Genomic DNA, 20,042 nt, shown 5'->3' with positions numbered 1-20,042 from the left:
TCTTGCCTGCGTACTCGTAGGGGAGGTTAAAGGTAGGCAGGTCGTGTATCCGGCTGGGCAGAGAGTAGGTAGGTAGGTATGTGTTCTGTGTATATTATGTGTCTGTCTGTGTATATGCATGTATCTATATGCGTACACAGCAAGGTACTAACTAACTCTTAGTTCTGGTAGGCTTCTTACTTCTCTTGGGTGCGTAGTTATACCGCTTATACCGCTACCGTGTATAACTATTATACCTTATTTATATACCTCTCTCTCTCTGTGTGTGCGTGTGGGTGTGTGTGCATAAGGCGGTGTGTGGGGAGCCGGGGGGAGGGGGGAGGGAGTGGTGAAGGCGGTGATGATGATGGTGGTGGTGGGGTGTGTATTGTATAAGCGTATATATACGCATAACTCGGTATAAGGGATAAGGATACACGCATAAGCAGTTGCGCCAGTGCGCGCAGGAATTCCGGCCGGAAGCCAGCGAGGGAAACGGGGCTGTCCGTCCGCCCGCCCGGCGCGTGTCCTGCAGCGGAGCTTCTGCAAATCCTCCAATAGGTCGGCCGGACCCGCCTGGCGTAGGTTCCCGCGCGGAGCAAACCGCCCCCCTCCCTGTCTCCCTGTCTCTCTCTCTCTCGCTCTCTTTGTCTCTCTCTATTCCCCCACGTACCATCCCTTCCCGACGCCCTGGTCGACCACCCACCCCTCCCCCCTCACCGACCGCCGCCGCCCTCTCGGTCCTGCCGTCCGGCTTCTCCCCGGCCGCGTGGGAAAGAGGAGGGATGGGGGGGGGGGGAGAGACATACGCGCGCGCGCGACAGAAAAAAAAAGGGAGGGGGCGGGTGCCATCGAGAGAACCGGGTTGCGACCACGGCGCAGCCGCATGCGCTGCTCCACACACACGCACCCGCACACCCGCAGCCTCGCGAAGCGATCACGGTGCCCAGGCGAATCCGCGCCCCCCTCCCCTCCCCCCCTCCCTCTCTGCCGCACACCCGGCCGTCGAGACGCGCCGTCTTCTCGAAGAGGCCGCCGGGGTTGGGGTTGCGGAGTCGGTAGGTAGGTAGGCGGGCGGGCGCTGCGGCCCCCAAAGCCGTCCGGAGGAAACATGCAAGTCCACGGCTCGGGCGGTGGCTCCCCTCGCGCCCGGCAGCGGCCTTACGGGCCTCGGGCGAGCCGTGCGGTTTCGGCCCGGGGGCCGTTGCGGGCCCGGAGCGCAAAAGATTCGTTGCGACGGCGCCCGGGGCGCTTCCTCGCCGGCGGCGGAGGAGGAGGAGGAGGAGGAGGAGGTCGTCGCGCGATGCTGTTGACCGCTGCGGACGAGTATAGCTGCCGAGAAAGGGGGGAGGCTGTGGAACCGTCTCCGAGGGCGTAATGCATGCGCTAATAATAATACTTTCTTTTCGTGATTTCGCGTGTTAGACATCGCTAGACGACGGTGGAAATCATAACGGTATCTGTGATATAGATTCTACAAGGGTCGCTGGGTATTTAGTGTTTCGGCTATTGTCCCTAGTCATTCGGTCTCGTCCAGAACCCATAATATATACCAATGTCTCTTGTGAGGAGGCACATGTGCTTTCTTCCCCCGAGTGATATTTAGAAGTGCTTGATGGATGGGTTCTAAATATATCGATTTAATTAGACCAGGTAAATCTACATCTGTTCTATCTGACATTGGTATTGGTAGAAACACAGGTCGAGTTCCTCCGTCCTGAAACCTTCTCGAAGACCCGTCCTCGGGTTCGTCACCATCGTCGCTATCGCCAACAACCACAGCACCGACATCTTTATTATAATCTGCTACGTGAATATATGGACACTCACATCTGGTTATGTAGGCCTATACGTATATGGCTTTTCCCGCATGGCATTCCTGCATGGCATCCTCGTTGTTGTCTCGACGATCCCGCTGTACAGTATTAACCTCACGATCTCTGATAACGACGTCGTTGTCATCCCAGTTGGAGCCCGCCTCGACACCAAGCTCCACAGCTCCTTTGGTCTTCCGTTCTTGATCCGCTTTTTACTAATACCTATCCCCCGTGAGCTTCCCCCTGGTCTTCTAGCCGCCCAAGACGGAATTGTCATAGCATGAAGGCACGGCAAGCAAGAATCTGATAGTGAAGCAATCTGCTGGTTTGAAATAGCCATACGCCTAAGTCTTCTCGATTCAGAACCTCCAATCTACCTATTAAATCTAGAAGACGGGGGAAAGCGTACGGCAGGACAGGCCTGAACGGCCCTGCTCCTGCCCGGCTACTGGTGGCCACATCAGGCGCTACATTCGACAGCTCTTAGAATGCCGTCTCCGTCCCCGTCCAGACGCATCCGAATGCGCCTGGTTCTAATTAAAAACCAACGACGACGCGTTCGCGAGTCTTGGCATGGCTGGGTCCCAGTGCCTACCGAAGGGGACCGTCCCGATTAACGTTCTCGGCTATGACCTCGCCGTTTGGGTGCCCAGGGGCCCCGGGCCGCAGGAGATGGGTCGTGGGCTGGTAAGCGAGACTCGAGTTGTGAAACTGGAAAACGACGAGGGTCGTGCCAGCGCTGAAAGACGCGTAATACCATCGTCCGGGCAGCATTTGTGGCAGGGCGTTCACGTCCACGAGCCGGCGACCAGGCCGATAAACGATTGTAGGCAATTTGCCCCTGGTAATATTGACTCAGAAAGGGCGCGTCAAGCTGGTAAGCGTCCGGAGGCGGTAACACTAAACACGCGAGCTGTAACCTCGCTACGCACCCAAAGAACCCTTTACGATCCGGAGCCCGAGAAGATGCAAATACATATGTCTTCCGGGGGGCCGACCCTCCTATACATCTATCTACGGCGGACCCGAGCGATACTGGTGAGAAAAGGCCCCCCTCTGCAACCTCCAAAGGGGCCGAGGTATCGACAGCAGAAGGGCGTGGCCACCGCTGACGCTAGACGGTGTCATTCATAAAGGAGTCGTCTAGACGCCCGCATTCGTCGCGCCCGATGTCCTCACGTCTGGGTCGTACGGAAGGCCGCTAGGCGGCGAGGCGCGCTTGCCTGGAGTAGCAATATGTTGGCGGATTCGTAGGCGGGCTCGAGCGCAAGTGAATCAGAACGAGCAGGTATGGTGGATATGATGGAAAAGATCAGCGAGGAGACACGCCGGACGAGGGAGGTAAAAGGAAACAAGGGACGTAGCCAGAAATCTGTCGAGTGATAACCCCGGTAGGCGAAGGGAGCGCGAGGACGTCGTATGCCCGGCCGTTCGAGCAGTGAAGAGGGAGGGAGGAAGAATTTATGAAACAATCTATCGGCTAGAGACGAGTGTGCGTGGGAAATCCAACCCTAGTGATCGGACCACTCGCTTAGTTGCTCAACTTGTGCCTGTCCTCTCGGTATTGTTCAACTTCTAGTTGTCGTCTTTATAGGATATCGCATCGTTCGGCTCCACCGGCGCGTATCTCGCAGTTCCCCATGGGGAGCCTTCGTAAGACAGCGCCCCCTGTTGCGATATTATCTAAAATCCTTTGCGAGTAATATATATTAATAACAACGTACACCAAAGTCTCTTCCTCCCAATACCTCTCTTCTGAACCTTGTAGGATCGGCATTTTCTTCAGCGACTAGAGAACACCTTGTCCCCGACAGTCTTCGTCTTGTTGTCGTTGATCCAACCTTGGGCAATTTCAGCATAGAGCACCGCTTGCTTATACGTGGGGGTAATAACAGCGGTGGAACACACACCATTTTGACCAAGGGCAGCGAGATCTTGCGAGCCCTGTGCCGAGTCGCCATAGAAGACTGGGAAACTCGTAGCTAAAGCGCTAAGATGACATTTGCGGCGCCAATTTTGGCCCCGTGTTGTTGCTGCTACCCGGGGGCCACCGCATTAGCCGAGCTCGGCTCTGGGTTGGCTGTCTTAGCTACCTAGGCTGCCCCCATGGTATACGCGTGCACACGGGTGCGTTATAGTTATACAAGTAATGTCCGCAATATAGTACGTGTCATCTAAGACACGCATATCGGTTTCTATATCCTAGTCCCGGCTTTCTTCGACATGAAGCTGTTTCCCCACTTATAGCTTATTATTAGATGTTCTGCATCTAGCTGACTCACTCTCTCGACCTTTCTTCGTTATTCCCTTTCTTGTCTCGCTCTATAGTCTTCAGGGACTGGCTGATACTTCAGGCTAGGCTTAAGTAGACAACATAACTTAGGGACTGGACGTCACGCAAGGATACGACAAAGTGCTTGTGTATGGGACACACCCCGAAGCTCGGGAACTGCCCTCTTACGGTTCCAACTTAGGGGTAATAGCTATAATTGCATGCTACCGTAACCTATTTCTTCTTTAAACCCTGTCTCCTATATCTGCTAACGATATCTTTTCTTCATTAGCAAGTGTAATATCTACACCGCCGGATTCTGCGTTCCTCGCCGCCCCGCCCTTTTTGCGGCATTCCTCCCCCTTTCCCGATATCTGCGTACCTCCGACAGCTGTTAATATGACATCAGGACGTAAGTGCTCGAGTGGGTTCCGTCTTGGCAACGGGAGGGATGGGGGACCGGCCCGTGGCTCTCCCTCTAGCCCAACGAGAAGCGCCTATTATACGCCACGGATGACCGGACGGGGTGATACGTAATATCTCCCTAAGAAAGCCGGTGCCTTTGATCCCCTCCCCCCTCCCCTCGCCCTACCGCCGCTCCTCCTCACGCTGCGCTCGTAGCGTACCAGACCCTCTGGCCTGCGCGCGCGCGCGTGCGAGGAAGTAAGCTTGTCCCGATTACCCAATGACCCTTCTCCTCCCACGCTCTCCTCTCCCCTCGGCGAGCGACGATCATCCCCAAGCGGGATCATCCGGTCGTAAGTGAGGGAGGGGCCCCCTCCACCCCCCAAAAACCGGGGTGGCCCAGATGAGGAAAGGGGGCAGGCCCAGAATGCGGCCGACTGCCTAGCTCTACCCAACCCCGGGACCTGTCATCGGAAAATAAAAGAGATAAAAAAAGGTCTGCCCTTACATATATATACCTGTGTACGCGCATACCTTGGGTGTGTATGGTACATCATGTTACAGGCACGCACACATGAACAGCATTCTCGCTCTACGCACCCGAGAGGAGGAGAAAGGAAGGGGAAAAAAGCGGATCGCGAGAGCATACGCTTAGACCTCGTTTAACGACCTTAGACGAGAATAGACGAGAATAGACGAGAAGCCTACGACAGACGAAGGGGGCAAAAAACAAGAAAATTGGTCCGAACACATGTGGGGAGGTCGGCATTAATCCAGTTTCTTATCATTATCATCATCGTATTTTGGAAAATCCGTATCCATATCGGATGCTCAGCCTCCTCGGAACTACGTACACGAACCCCCTCACCACCCCCCCTCCCACACACATAAATATACGACGGCAAGCCATAGCACGCATGGCTGCTTACCTGCTTTACCTTACTACCCGTCTATTGACTCGCACCCCCGTCCCCTCCCTCCCCACCCCCTCTCGGGAGGAAACAAATCGAAAAATAAGGAAACCCGTCCGGGTCCCCTCCCGCCGCGTGTATAGTAGAGAATCAAACAGCTTCCCTCCCTCTTCCTTCTCGGCGTGGCCGGTCTCCGCCCCTAGGCAGAGGGAGAGGGGGAGGTAACCCCGACCGACGTTGGACTTCAGGAGCTCTCGGCGCCGCGTGACGTCGCTCGCCCGTTCCGGAAAGGGGAAGGGTAGGGAGGGACAGTACCGGTGCGGGGAGGGCTGACGCCGAGTAGGATGACGGGACAGTTGGATATGAGAGAGGCTAGGTAAGGTTGGGTAGGTCAGATTGTGTACCTTCCCTAATCGATCGTAGATGGCATCCGGTCGGGTATTCCGATGCGCTCCAGGAGGCCGAGGACGCCGGCCCGAGAGGGATCTATACCCGTTCGCGCTATCTTTGCGTGGTTATGCCTAAAGCTACGTTATGGATTCACAGCCCCCACTCTTCTCCCTTCTTCCGCCTCTCTTCAAACCGAAGTAAAATAGGCGGTTTTCATCGTACTGCCAGACATGGTTCGTGGCCGGGGAAAGCTTGAACTAGAGATCGGTATTAGTAGCCTACGTGTCCTGTATCCCTACCAAGACGTTTCGAGAAGAAAAAGATCCACTTGCGAGACCGTATCAATGATGGCTTGGGGCCGCGACCAAGCGACGAGCACTTGACAGTCGGTTTACTGGGTGAAGCAGCCTAGTACTTCGGGGCCGCGGAGGGTCGGCTTATGGGTATATCCCCCAGGAAGCAGTACACATGCGACAATAGCATAGCACATATCTATGTATGTACATGGGTAGCCTATTGTTGCCATATTCCTAGGCAGTCTAGGTGTTTAGCTGGGTGTCGCTTGGCATGGGAGACACTGGTAGTAGGCGAGTGAGTGCCACACGTGGCATGTGACCGCAGGAGGACGCGGGTCACCGCCATTCCCATCAAGCATCGAACGGGTCTATATGCAGGCTGGTCGGTGACTTGCGTATTCTACTGCTAGGTCAAGACCACAACCCCCTTACAGCCCAGCCGAAGTATCGAGGTTCGTGTCTCTGGCGGGAATGGACGTTAGCCACGGAGGCATGTATGTACGTGAGTGTTACGTGTATACGACGCCTCGCCCGCCTAGGGCTGCTTCACGGGGGCACGATGGTGCACAGACGATTTGAGAACGGAGTGCCCGTCAACCAACCGGGGAAGGGGGGCGTGCTAAGGACCACCAGGGGCCCGATGTGCATATGGACATGTGTACATGGCAGACGCCAAAAAAAAGTTATTGTTTACGCTGTTCGAGAGCGCTCGTTAACACAAGGGGTTTATCGGCAATGGACAAGGGGCCCAAGTTAAAGGGGGGGGGGGGGGGGTACAACACCTTGATGACTTGCCATATTTGACAGTGCTAATCCCACCGCGGAACCCCCCCTCTTCCCTCTCCCGAGGATATGGTATCATGATCAAAGCGACACACTACTGCTTCAACATCCTGTTTGAGCGAGAGATGTCGTGGCCGCTCCCCAACTGTTACGTAGTCCGGTGACCATGGAAATGGTCTGCAAGCGGAAAATCGCACGGCTCAATCACTGTCCAGTCCCGTCAGTGAGGCTGGCGATGACGGCAAATGACTGGTCGGGGTGTCTCTCTCGTCAGAGATAAGCTCGTCTGAAGTGAGGACAACCTCAAGTGACATACTCAGCGACATAGCACGAGTCGAGTTGGTCGAACCCTAGACATTCCGGGTCTCGGCGAGCACCATCTGGCAGTGAAACGTCGTGGGGGTCGTTGGGCTGTGCTGCGCTAGGCAGTGCATCATCGATAATTGCGTTTCACGGTCACCACAGCCTCGTTTCGTCGACGGGAGGCCAGAGATAAACCGCGTCTCCCAACGGACGGACGGGCTGGCGACAGGCCCATATTCGTTCTTTCTAGTTCGAGATGGGGAGAGATCGGGGGCCACGTCTATTAGAAGTAACACACTCCCTGGTCCTCCGGGGAGGGGAGTTTGGTGTGCCCGCGATTTCCGAATGGCGAAGTACCTTCTCGCCTGCGAACACGCAGTGCCGGATCCAGGAGCTACCGAGCTCGGGCGCTCCGGCTACGTGTGTGCTGGCTGCTGCATTGTCAGGAAAATCGAGGCCTAGTTTCTACATCTCGCAATGCTGCTAGGTACGTATGCAGTCAGCTTGGTTGGGTGGTGAACGGCTCCGGCGAGTTGGTCGCTCATTTGATTGAAAGGACTGTTCAGTGTTATCTGCATCGGTTGCTCGAATGTTCCCACTACCCTCCGAGGCAACCCACCCCAAAAGGGGGGAGGGGTGAAGGAAAATGCGCCAAGAGCCAGAGAGGGTTCCCGACATCGAGAAGTCTTCTTGGAATCGACGCTTAGATCCGGGAAAGGATAAAACCCACTGGCAACGCTCTCCCAAATACCGGTTCGCCATATATGTGCCTATTGCTCAGGCCGCTGGGTCCACGGGAGACCACGGATACTCTTCATCATAGGTAATTGCAAGGCCGGTGGCCATGCGAATTCGCGAGAATCGTCCCATCGGGAAGCCCCTTGTTCGTTTCAAGGCACGCTACGAGACATGTGTGCCCCGACGTCGACTGCAATAGGTAGACGCCCTTCAACGCACCCTGTCGCTCCCGTGTGCGCTATGCATGAGGCTGGGGGGGAGGGGTGGCTATTTGCCATTTTGACGAATGAGATAATCCCCGCAGAATGCACCATCCATTGGGCTAGGCTTGACGAATGCAACCATAGCTTCCCGATAGATTAAGCCCCATCGAGGCCCCGTTCTCCCCCCCTCCCCCTCCCCATGACTCCTCGCCCAAGCAGTCGAGATGCATCTGCGCGTGCACATATATCTGCGCGCGCGAGCGCGTGTGTATGCGTGGGCGTGCGTGGGCGTGCGTATGTGGGTACGCGCGCGCGCGCGCGTGTGTGTGTATGTATATGTGAGTGTGAGACGCACACATATTATGTCGCATCTCTCCTGCATGAAAAGGCTTGCGAGCGTGCCATGCCGAGGACTCCAGACGTCGGCGGGTGCTCAAAATTCGACTCTATATCCGTAGGGTAGCGTAGGAGAAGGCTCTCGAGTCCACGACTTAGTCCAGGTACATGATGGCACCGTCTCCGAAGCGCGAATCGGGATCCGTTCCATCTCTTGTCTCATAGCTCAGCCAACCGCCACTTGGACTGTTTTCTGACGGACCCAGACGCTGAGAGGAATGTCATCCTCTCTCACGCAATGGGCAGCGTATGTCGTGTAACCCAACCTGCAGTGGGCGATAAAGCCGCCTTACCTTGCAAGAGATCAACGCCGAGATACGCCCTAAAAGGTCAGGCAGGCTAACGCTCGAGGTCCGTTTGGACGCGAGGCTGATGTTCCTACCCACCATGACGGATGGCACGGTTGTGCCTCGAGAGCAGCCCTAGCGAAGCCGGCGAAGACTATCATGAGGTCCAACAACATACGACTTTGCCGTCGTGTCCGAGGTTCTTAGTGCTGGCAAAGAGGTGTGACTGATGCTCGCCTGTGGAATCCCGTCCCCCCCCCCCCTCCCCCCTCTCCGAAAAGGCGGTAAATGCCCGGGGCCGAAGAAGTGATCGGTGCGGGGAGAAACCTTCAGGCTACGACCGTACTACGCGGGATCTTGGTGGCAGCCCAGATCTGTCACGAATGACCAGAGTCCCCGAATCCGGCATGGTTGACATCCTCGCAGATGGGTTGGGGGCTGTACGAGGCCATCTACCTGCGTCGTCCGGAAACAAAGCGAGGTTCCAGCGGGGGGATAAAGACTGAACTAGGAGGGCCCTTCCATCCGCTCTCCCCTGGCCCCTCCTCAAAGGGCCTAGTAGGGTTTCGAGGATATCTCCAATCACGTACGAGGGGCTCCCGTACCGGTACGCGGAGAACGTTTCGAGAAGCCCAGGTGAAGGAGGAAGCTCGCGGTACGGAACGGTCACGCGGGTCCGGGCAACGTCTACGTATTTCTGCTCATGCCACCGTTCAGAGTGCGTATTGGCCTGTGCCTGCGGCTGCTGCCCGGCCGGAGTTTTGTCATCTCGAGGGAGGATGGCGGGCGACTTAGCAGTTATGTCTTACTTCTATCGCCCGTTGGTCAATGGCGATGGGAGCAACATGGGACGAGATGAGATGATGGCGGCCAGTGGCTTGCACTGGGTCCTCAGAACGGACTTGAATGGGTGTGGAGGGGCAAAAAGTGGTGGATGTGGGTAGTGTAACTGAGGCATTCAAGGCCGGGATGAGGGAAGAATACCACAGGTAGTAAATCCTATCTGGCCTCGCAAGATCATGTACTTATGTATAGCGTACCTAAGCGTAGGTGGGTGGAGTCGAGGACGCGATTGTACCAGTCAGAAGTAGGGTACGTACACGACCTGCGATTCCCAGATGGTGCTTGGCAGGACCGGGATGTACATATATACAGTATCTACGTACCTACCTTAGAGGGGCGCCTGGTGGATCACGGCAAGGGAGGGCGGTTCTGAGGAAAGCCGCTAAGGCTGAAAAGCGTCTAGGGTGCGGCAGGGGGGGTTGATGAGCAGAAAGCGGGCCCGCGACGGGGACCTCGCGCAGTTCTATATCCATCAGGTACCTAACGTGCGTGTAGGTACCTAAGGTATATATACCAGGTACATCAGGTATGCACCTACCTCCTACCTCAGTCCGCAAGAAGTGGAGAATGGTAGGAGCCAGGCGCCATGTCTTTACCTATAGTGTTCGTTACTTACCTAGGTACCTACCTTGTGGATATAAAGGTAGTAAGAGCACCTTAGAGAGCACCTGGGTACCTAACCGAGGCAGGTGTGCATGTACACAGGCATCTACCGGCCCGCACGTAGATACCTGGGCCGGTCCTCATCTCGGCCAGCCTATCTATCTATAAGCACGAGGCAATAGCCAAAAGGAGTATATATATATATATATATATATATCTATACTCAGGGTAGAGTAGGGTAAAGTGGCAACGATCGAGGAAAGCCAAGCCGGATGGGATGGTGGGAGACAATACGTCCATCCCGCCTAACGTACCTATGAGGACTCCTGCGTAGAGGCGCCCCGATGAGAACGGTAGGTATTTCTTAGCAACCATATATACCTACCTCTACCTACCTACCTAGGTACTCTCTCTACCCTGGGTAGGTAACTAAGGCAGAGTCCGGGTGCCTCAAGTAGCTAGAGCCTTCCCGTATTGGCTAAGCAGCGCAACACCTACTGCGTACCTAATATGAGTATGTAGACCCCGTAAGTACCTCATACAGGTAGGTAGGTAGGTAGGTGGGCAGGTATATATTAGGCGGTATCTGTCGAATGAACCATTTAGGGCAAAGGTGTGTGGGTGGGTTTCAACTGGTTTCGATTTGGTGGGCTCGTATAGGTCACAAAGAGGTGCGCAATAGTAAACGTTTCTTCCCTGTTAGTCCTGTCATTAAATCGGCTCTTGGCTCGACTTTAAACGTTGAATCCGCATCGAACGCGCGTTCTCGCAACCACTGTAGCTGCTACCGGGGCAGGGCGGAGGGGAGGAGTCTGGTTGAGTAAGCCCTTCTTCTCTCCTGCGTACTATTAGCAACAGAACCCTCCCCCATCGATCCTTGGTCCACCACATGCGCTGCCTTGGGTCGAGAGCCTTATCCACAGTCGCCTTCCCTGCCCCCCTCCCCCCCTCCCCCCCTGCTACGGCTATTTCTGCGTTACTCACCTATAAGGCACGTCGGGTTGGAGGGGTAGAGGAGGCGTCTGTGTGTATTGTGGAGGTGTGAATTGACACGAGCGAAACGCAAATCTGCCTAGGTAGGTAGGTAGCTACTTTCATCGCCACTCTCATCGGGGTGCTACCTCTTACCTCAGTCCGTAAGGTTATTCACCTAGATGGCGCCTTTCACTCACCTTTCTCCACAGTCCATACACATCTGGCGTATGTAGGTCGATATGTCAATACAACCTTACCTTACCCTGTCGGGGGATGTATGTATATATGTGTGTGGGTGGGTGGGTAGGTAGGTAGGTATGTTAGGTAGGTAAGCGGACATTGCCTGTGATCAGTGTAGACAATCGATAGGGCAGGGTAGGTGGTAGCTCCTGCGCATTTTGACGTCTATATTGGCTCACGCTCGCCTCACGACTGAAGAGGTGTAAACGTAAATAGATAAAATAAATATTTATATTTATATATTCACATATAATACTGATACGTTGATATATGTATTCCCTACCCCCTTCTCCCTCCCTCTGGATTCTGGATCTCCCTCTTTGCGTGTGAAGCTCTGTCAGGTGGATGTTTCGAGAGAGCCAAGACCTAGTCAGAAGTGAGCCTAAAAAGAAACGCCGGGGTGGAGAAGTAGTTAAGGTGCGCATATGAGTATACCTATATGGTAATGCTCTCTCTCTCCTCTACCTACCTAGGTATGTACATATACGTGCGTAGGTACCTGCCGACATCAATACCTGATCTGCCAATCCTACGTAGGTGGCCCGTCACGGACAGCCCGACAAGGGGAGTTTGTTAGGTCGACTTACCATGGACATGCATTGGTGTGGATGCATCTCCGTATGCATGTACAGGGGAGGTATGCAGCTACCTGCTCTGCTCTGTATTCAAGTATGTACGTGTTATGTACTAACGGATTGGCCCTTCAGCTCTGCATGGCTTGACACTACGCTACGGGCATCCCTCACTGGCTGCAAATCTACCTCTCGCACATCACACACCTTGCCCGTTCGACCACGACGGAGTGGCTGCCTTACTGCCTGACCTTCACCGGTCCCGTCGGTCTGCAGGGGCGCCATATACAACATTCTCATAACGTCCTCCTCCCCTGCCTGCCCCAACCCTTGCCCATCCTTCCCCCTTCTCGTCTCGACAGACATACCATATGTTCACATGTACATACATACGATGTAGGCAGGTAGGTACCTAGGTAGGTAGGTAGGTTGCTCGATTGCTCGATGTGTGGTGCCTAGGTAGGTACGTGAGGCACTATCGGATATGGCTCATTCCTCAGAAATACCCAAGGGTAAAGCCTCGTCTAGCCGGTGTCGGAATTGATACCACCAAGGCGTTCTGGCTAAGGGCGCGAATGCATTTCCTGATGCAAAAAAAAAAAAACTCTCGCCTTCCGACTCCTCCAGGTGCGGAGCTGCAGTCCGGGTCCTCGATGCTGGGTCACTAAGGTTGGTAACACAGCACTCTGGGAGCCAAAACTTGAGAGCATCCTCCTACTCATACAGTCCAAGGTGGACTGGTATGGTACCTACCTATGCAACCCTGATGCTACCGTTGCCATAGGACTCATGTTCCGCTTGCAAGTAGAGGTGTCTTAATATAGGTGGGAATATACATATACTCATACGTCGCTTGCCATGCGAAGCGGTTGTTGTCGACCAACTGGGAGGCCACTGGGAGGCCATCTCCATCCAGGCAGGCGACTCGACACCCTGACGCAGCGAGCCCCCTCCTTCTCCGCTGGCTAGATTTCGCTGGATTTTGTTCTCAATTTGCTCTTGAGCGAGAGGGGCCCGAGTTAGCACCCAAGTTCGCCGATCTGTTCAGAGATGTCCCAGCTTCCCTGCGACTGATCTCGCAGTGACCCTTTAAAAGACAACTTCGGTTCTGTACCAAACATGTACGTACGTAGGCGGTTCCCAAGCAGGCCTCGGTATCGCACCCTGTCTTGATCCCATCACACCGGTCACTTTACGTGGCTGTGTCGTGATTGGTACGATAGCCCCTCCGTGTTGTGGGACGGAAACGCCACGCAGTGAGGGGTGGGAGGGCCCATTGTGGTGTGGGCCGCGAGGTAACGGGACTGAGCTGCCTCGTCGGGGCCCAGACTTATCGCCCGACTCGCTGTGCTTACAAACCAAGCCGGGGCAACGCTTCTTCTGACCATAAACTCCAGTCACACAAATAGATGGCGCATGCAATTCCGTCCCAGATAACTCGGGATCTCTGTGGGACGGCCGCGGGACAGACGTCTCTATCGGTTACTCTGGAGTTCGGGATGCACGGGCGGACATGTATATATTGGCGCAGGTATGTATTGCGAGCAACTCCCGGGCAAGTCTTTGCAGTCGTACGTGCGCATCTTCTTCCTCTTTCTACGTGTACGCAGAAGAAAAGACCCGAGTCCGGACATGGAGCGAAGGTCGTTGGTCGAGATTCTGCTGTCCTTTGTTCGTCCCCATTTTCTCGACCCAACCCCGTCGGCAACCTCCGTGTCGGCCTCGATAACGGATTGCGGCGGTAGGGATGCGTACACACACGTGTAGAGGTGCGTGTGTGTATGCACACCAACTCTATGCACACATATATTCCTACCCTGGATACGTACACGAACGAACATACAGATATATATATCGACCGTGTGCCTACTCCAACGTAACCATAACCACGCGTGGGGAGGAGAACGATGTGTATATAACTATCGGTGTAGGCGGCAAAGCAAAAGATATCATATTTTCATGATGTGTCCCCCTCTTCGTATTGCGGGCAGGCATTTTTTTCCCTGCACATACAGCGGCTGCAAACGGGCGTCCTTGCAGCAGACGGCGGCAAATTCCTGGGACAAAGACGGGTCGAACCCATCGGAGCCGGCAGGGCAGGTCACAGGCTATGCGCGTACGGTACGTACTTGGTAGACGGGAATCGAAGGTTACGAGGCAGGAGGTAGGTATGCAGCCAACATCGCGATCTCGATTGCATCCAGAGTTGCGGAGGCACTGGGAGGCGCCTAAGGTGGTAGTAGTATAGATATAGTATGCCTAGATTGTATAGGTAGGCAGGTTAGCTATGCCTTGTTATATATCCGACGTATACCTATGGGCACCATCTGGGTTAGTTAGAGGTGCCATAGAGGTAGGTACATATAACCCACACAGCTTACTATGGACTTTGCCTATACCCATACGTACCTACATATACATGCCTCTCTATCTCTTATAGTACGTTACCTCTTGCGGATGATGTGTCCAACGTAGGTGCGCCCAGGAGTCGGGACGACTGGGGAAGCTGGTCTGTGCATCCGCGCGCTTCCTCGCCAATATTATGTACCTAAGTATTCGTTTCCTGCCCTGGTCTTGGCCGCCCCCTAGCCCGCAGGCACGAGGCATGTACCTGCGCCCCAGGCTCCAGGTTAGCGAGCGCGAGGGAGACGTTCCAGGTACCTACCTCCTAACCTGCTAAGATTGTCTAGCCTGCTAAGGTAATGGCACGTGTTGTCTTGCGACGAGAAAGAAAATACTTCTTCCCATGTGGAATGGTGGAAGTACCCGCCCGCTTGTTTTGTCTCTTGTCGAACCGGCATCACTAGATAGGGACCTTGTCTTGTCTTGTCTGCCTGTCGACATGTCTATCTGTCTGTCTGTCTCTGCCTGTCCCGTCCGTCCGTCTGTCCTCCTCCATTCTTCGTCTTCGCATGCATCCCGCGCTAGTCAACGTCAAAGATCACACAGAAACCTCGTTCCCCACTACTCATCCCATATTTCGTCCAAGACTAGCGAATGGGAACGGATGGGAGCATGTGGGGAGCAAGCAGAATGGAGGAAACCGTAATTAGGGGCCATACCCAGGAAGGGTGACGGTGCCTGTCATCAATTTATTCTGTAGAGAGAATAAACATCTCCCCCCCCCCCCCCGGCCGTTGCCTGCATCACGTCGATGTATTAATTTGCCGTCTGCCATGTTCGGCCGGTTTTACTTTTATTTCCTCATTATCCTGATTATTGATTTCCTGATTTGCCCGTCAAATTTCAACTCTCTTCTTCTTCTATTATCAATTTTTGTTTTGTTTTTGTTTTGTTTTCATTTTCATCTCCTTAACCGGGTTTATTTTTATTTTCGGACAGGTACTCGTTTCTCGTTCGCAATAACCGCAAAGGGACAGGAGATGCAGCACTGCCACACCCTCACCCACATATCCACACATTGGGATCTCGTCCCCCGGCAATTAGCTGCTTCTAGCGGCATGTCGGCGTGCACGCTGCAAATGCGCTCGGAACTAGCACTAGCGTGGTGCTCTAGCGCGCAACTCTGTCCCGAGCGCCATAGCGGAGGGTCTGGGTGATATACGCACGCCCGAAATCGCCTCGTTCTGGACCCGGTGACAATCGATACGACTTTGTCATGTACGAGTTGCAGTCTGTACATACGGTGCTTTTTTACGACCTCTCCTAAGTTATTTTGCTGCGAACCGCCCGATGGATGAAGGTAGGTATAAACTAGATGGGGAGGGGAAGCTCACAACGCGGAGAGAGAAAGCATATCGAGTCTCCTCCCCTCCCCCCTCCCCCCCCTTTTGTCTCTCCCGTTAGTGTCGGTTGTGAGTTTTGACGGATGCGCCTGGGTGCTATGTAGACAAGCACCTTATTACTCTGACGGCTCCGTCTAACCTAACCGTATAGGCAGGGGTGTGTGCCTTGCGGAGGAGGAGGGCAAGTCGCGGGCAGGTCAAGCGCCTGTCACGGCGAGTTTGGGAACGCCTTATGAGTACCTAGATTGCGCACTTGGACTCCGCAACTGCATGCTTAATTTACCTGGCTCCCATCATTCACCCGGCACAACCTTCCCCTCGGGGGAGGTCTGTAGTAGACATTGTGCCCGCCTAACCCGACGGTCCCCTGTGTGTCTGTAGGTATGGTACCTACCTAGGTAGGCATACTATATGAGTACACGTAAAGCAGAGTCCCTAAAGTAGCAGGAGGAGGCAGCTCAGAAGACAGATGTGCACCGTACGAAGCTACATCGCGTGGCCGCGTTCCAGCCTCTAACTGCAATGGGTACCTGCAAATATGGAAGTACCGGTTGCATAGCGGTCCGGACCAGGTTCGAGGTGCGGAAGCACTTTGTGGAAGGCAGCCAGGTACCTGGCAGGCAAATAGCGGGCAAGCAGAGCTGATTGGGGGACCAGTTGACAAAGCATTGACCACTCAGAGGCTCGAAAGTGATCAGTCAACCCTCTCCGTCGAGGAGCCCACGGGCTAGACTGCCCTCTAAACACTCCTTAGTTTGGTGGTCGACACCCATCCCGTCCTCGCCCACCCCATCCCCTCTGCCTTCACCCATCCATCTGCCCACCCACCCGCATCGACATCCACCACCGGCCAGATCAGGCACAGCTCTCTCTCTCCGTCCGTCGCCCGTTGCCCGTCTGCCCTCTCTTCCTCGCTCGACCCCTGCCGCCGAACCCAGAACCCAGAACCCAGAACCCAGAACCCAGAACCCAGAAGAACCCAGGGAGCCAAGCGAAGCGGTACCTCAGAGAAGAACAGGCCGAGCCCCAGCAGTCGTTTTCTCTCTCTACCTACTCCTCCGCCCTCTCTCTATCTACTCCTCCTGCGTCCCTCTTCGATTTATACCAGGTACGTCGTAGTAGCGCGGCAAGACAGAGAACGCCAAAGAGAGATTGAAAGGGCCCTTTTTCTCTCGCAACACACACCCCCCTCCTCCTCCTCCTCCTCCCCCATTTCCCATCCCACCACCCAGATGTTCTCTCTTTCTCCAACCCCCAACTGGTTATTTTAGCACTATTATTTTCCAAATACCTCTCTGCCCACCATTAGCCACCTATTCTCCCTCGCCCTCTCGCTCTCCATCCCGCCCTCTCCCTCTCTCTCTCTCTCTTTTCTTCAACTGACCTGGCCCCGACCAGACCTTACCACGCAGCCCGCCCGCCTATCAACATATCTAGCTCCCCTACCTACCTACATAATCTACCTTGCCCACCTGCCGGCCCCGACGCCTTTCTTTTCTCTTTCGCCTCCCCCCCCTCCCGTGGTGACCTGCAATCTGCATTGCTCTGCCGCTTGCCTTATCGATCGCGTTGTCCGTCCCTCTCCAAACATCGTCATTCTTCTCCAGTTTTATTCCTCGGTCGCGTCTCGTTGCCGTCAATCCGAGATTGGACAATCAAGTAGCCTGTCATTCGCGTCGACTAGTAACACGCTTCCTTTCGACTCGTTCATCCCACGCGCCGCCGCTGTGGGCGCGCCCACTCTAAGCTGCAGCAACATCAACGCATCCCACGCGCCAACCGCGAGAGAGGAGCGAGAGAAGAAGTGAAGAAGAAAAAGCAAGGTGCGCGAAATTATTAATAATAAGCCAGCCCGTCGGCTGCGAGTCCGCGACGACTTCTCCCGACGACGAACGATCAGCGCGATCGTTACCCTCAAACCTCGACCGCCGTCGTAAAGGTCCCCCCCCCAACGTTTCGGGCACCTCTCGCAGGGAGGCCTGATTGCATGCATCTCCCAAGCATGAACGTGGACCTGCATACCCCAGGTCTAATATCAAATCCGTCCGCCAAATCCGCCTTCTCTCCTCCGCCTCTATCGTCGAGTCGCGCAAGTCCGTTTCCTCCCACCACGTCTGCCGCCGCCGTGAAGTCTACCACGATGGCAGCGCCTAGCTTCCTTCAACAATCGCAACCGTTCAGATCTGCCGCTGTGTCTACCCAATCGACGTACTCGCTATCGATGAGCGCCGCGCACCACTTTGACCGCGATGCGACCGTCAAGCCCGTCGGCACGCCCTTTGCGACGACTCCCTCTCCGGCCTCGTCTGTCTTGATCCGCCGCCTCCCGCCAGATACGACCGAGGAAAAGCTTCGTCTGATGCTCCTCTTCTCTCAGGAGCTGGTGGAAATCGAAATGGTGGCGCCGGACCGGCCAGATGACCCGGGGTTCCAGTCCGCGATTGTGAGATTCAAGACTACCACGGGGGCGCAACAGGCCAAGGATATGCTGCACGGCAAGTCTATCAGTTTGAGCGACGTCGAATTAATCGTAGAAATCGTGTCGAGCAGCCCTACCACATCTAGGAGATATCCAATCGACGGTCCCGTGTCGGCCCCATCCAGTGGCCCCTCTTCTACAGCGTCGTCGGGTACGACGGCCTCACGTCAATCGCGATTTAACGGTGCCTTCCAGTCGTTGGAGAAGATTTCGCCACCCATGAACGCTATGTATGGGAGCAGCGAGCTACCGAACCCGGAATCGAGCGCGCATTATCAGAGCCTCTTCTCTCCGCAGTCGCCTATCGGCAATCACCTTAGCGAACGCACGCGCATCTCAGGCAAGACCCTCATTAGTCACGACGCTGCGGAGGACGATGAGACGCGCGAGCTCCTCAAGGACCCTGTCGCGTACGCGGAAAACGGCGCGACGCAGCAGCGCAGGGCCACCGCCCCGCAGCTCCCCATCGCGGCCATGCGCAACTTGTCGCTGAATACGACGTCCAACGGTCCCGCCGCCTTGCCTCAATACGGCCATCCGGGGATGACGCCCCTATCTGCGCACGGGAACACCATATCTCCGACGGTGATGAACGGTGCGAATCACTCGATGAACTACCAGATGGGTAGTCAGCACTATCAGCGCCACAGTAACTTTCCGCCCGTGAACCCCGCCGACCAGAACCCGCCGTGCAATACCCTGTATGTGGGTAACCTTCCCATCGACACTTCCGAGGAGGAGCTGAAGGCCATGTTCTCGAAGCAGCGAGGGTACAAACGCCTCTGCTTCCGCACCAAGCAGAACGGCCCTATGTGTTTTGTCGAGTTTGAGGATGTATCGTTTGCGACCAAAGCCCTTCACGAACTATACGGGGCCCTTCTTCACAATAGCGTCAAGGGTGGCATCCGCCTGAGCTTTTCTAAAAATCCTCTCGGAGTTCGCTCCGGCCAGACCCCCGGCCAGGCCGGCGCTGGCCCCATCGCCGGCATGAACGGGATGATGGCGGGGACAGGAAACGGCTTCACGAGCGCCAACGGCCCGCCGCCGGGACTCGCCGCCCCTCCCGGCCTCGGTCGCATCGCCTATAATAACGGCTCAGCAGCCGGCGGAGGTGCGAGCACCCCGTATTCCTCGGGCTATCTGGGTGGCAACAGCAGTGTGTGGAGTAGCCCGCTATACACCGGGCCGCTGTCGGCTGGCGTCTCGTCCTCGGCGATGAATGGCCCCCCGGCCGCATTTCCGCCTTACATGATGGGGCGGTAGACGACTATCGAATCGACATATAGAAGCATGCATTGTGTGTTTTTGGGGGTTTGGTCACCGGCGTTCTGGAAAGACGATCAAGATGAGGGCAGTCGAATAAGCGGCACTACCGGTTCCCACGAAACCTCCCGCTTGGTTGGCAGGTTGTGATCCGACGATCGTTCCGTGTGTTTTTGGATCCGCGAGCGTGGGATCGCTCGACTAACGGTTGCATATGTAACTGGCATTTGCAAATGGAGACGGTGGTTGTGCATGGTTCTTTTTCAGCGTCGGCGTCGACATTTTCGTTACAATGATTCCCCTCAGCGGACCACTGTGTGGTTAATAGTTGTCTGAGAGTTTAGAAGCTCATCTCGGTGTTCACCCCAAGACTTGGTCACAAGAGGCATCTTTCGGTGTTTGATTTATTTTCAGCGGGTCATCAGCATTGCGTTCCCGATACTTTCACGGCACGGTCATCACTCGTTGCTTATTGACCCATCCCGGCTTCACGGACCCGCCGCGGACACGATTTGCATCGTTTTCGGGGTGGATCCATCAT

At 55.2% G+C, this 20,042-nt stretch overlaps 1 protein-coding gene across 1 annotated transcript; it reads left to right on the top strand.

Moving 5' to 3' along the window:
- Positions 1-17,899: 17,899 nt before the first annotated feature.
- On the top strand, positions 17,900-19,501 carry GGS23DRAFT_592920 (uncharacterized protein; the record flags this gene model as incomplete). The annotated part of the gene is made up of 1 exon (XM_051517957.1): positions 17,900-19,501. One exon carries the CDS (start codon positions 17,900-17,902, stop codon positions 19,499-19,501), a length of 1,602 nt encoding a protein of 533 aa, XP_051376330.1.
- Between the last annotated feature and the right edge of the window lie 541 nt (positions 19,502-20,042).

The sequence above is a fragment of the Durotheca rogersii genome, assembly GCF_024521655.1.
Source record: "Durotheca rogersii strain YMJ 92031201 chromosome Unknown GGS23scaffold_2, whole genome shotgun sequence".
Classification (NCBI taxonomy): Eukaryota; Fungi; Ascomycota; class Sordariomycetes; order Xylariales; family Xylariaceae; genus Durotheca; species Durotheca rogersii.
Note: the sequence above shows the minus strand (reverse complement) of the source record. Positions and strands in the feature narration are given on the sequence as shown.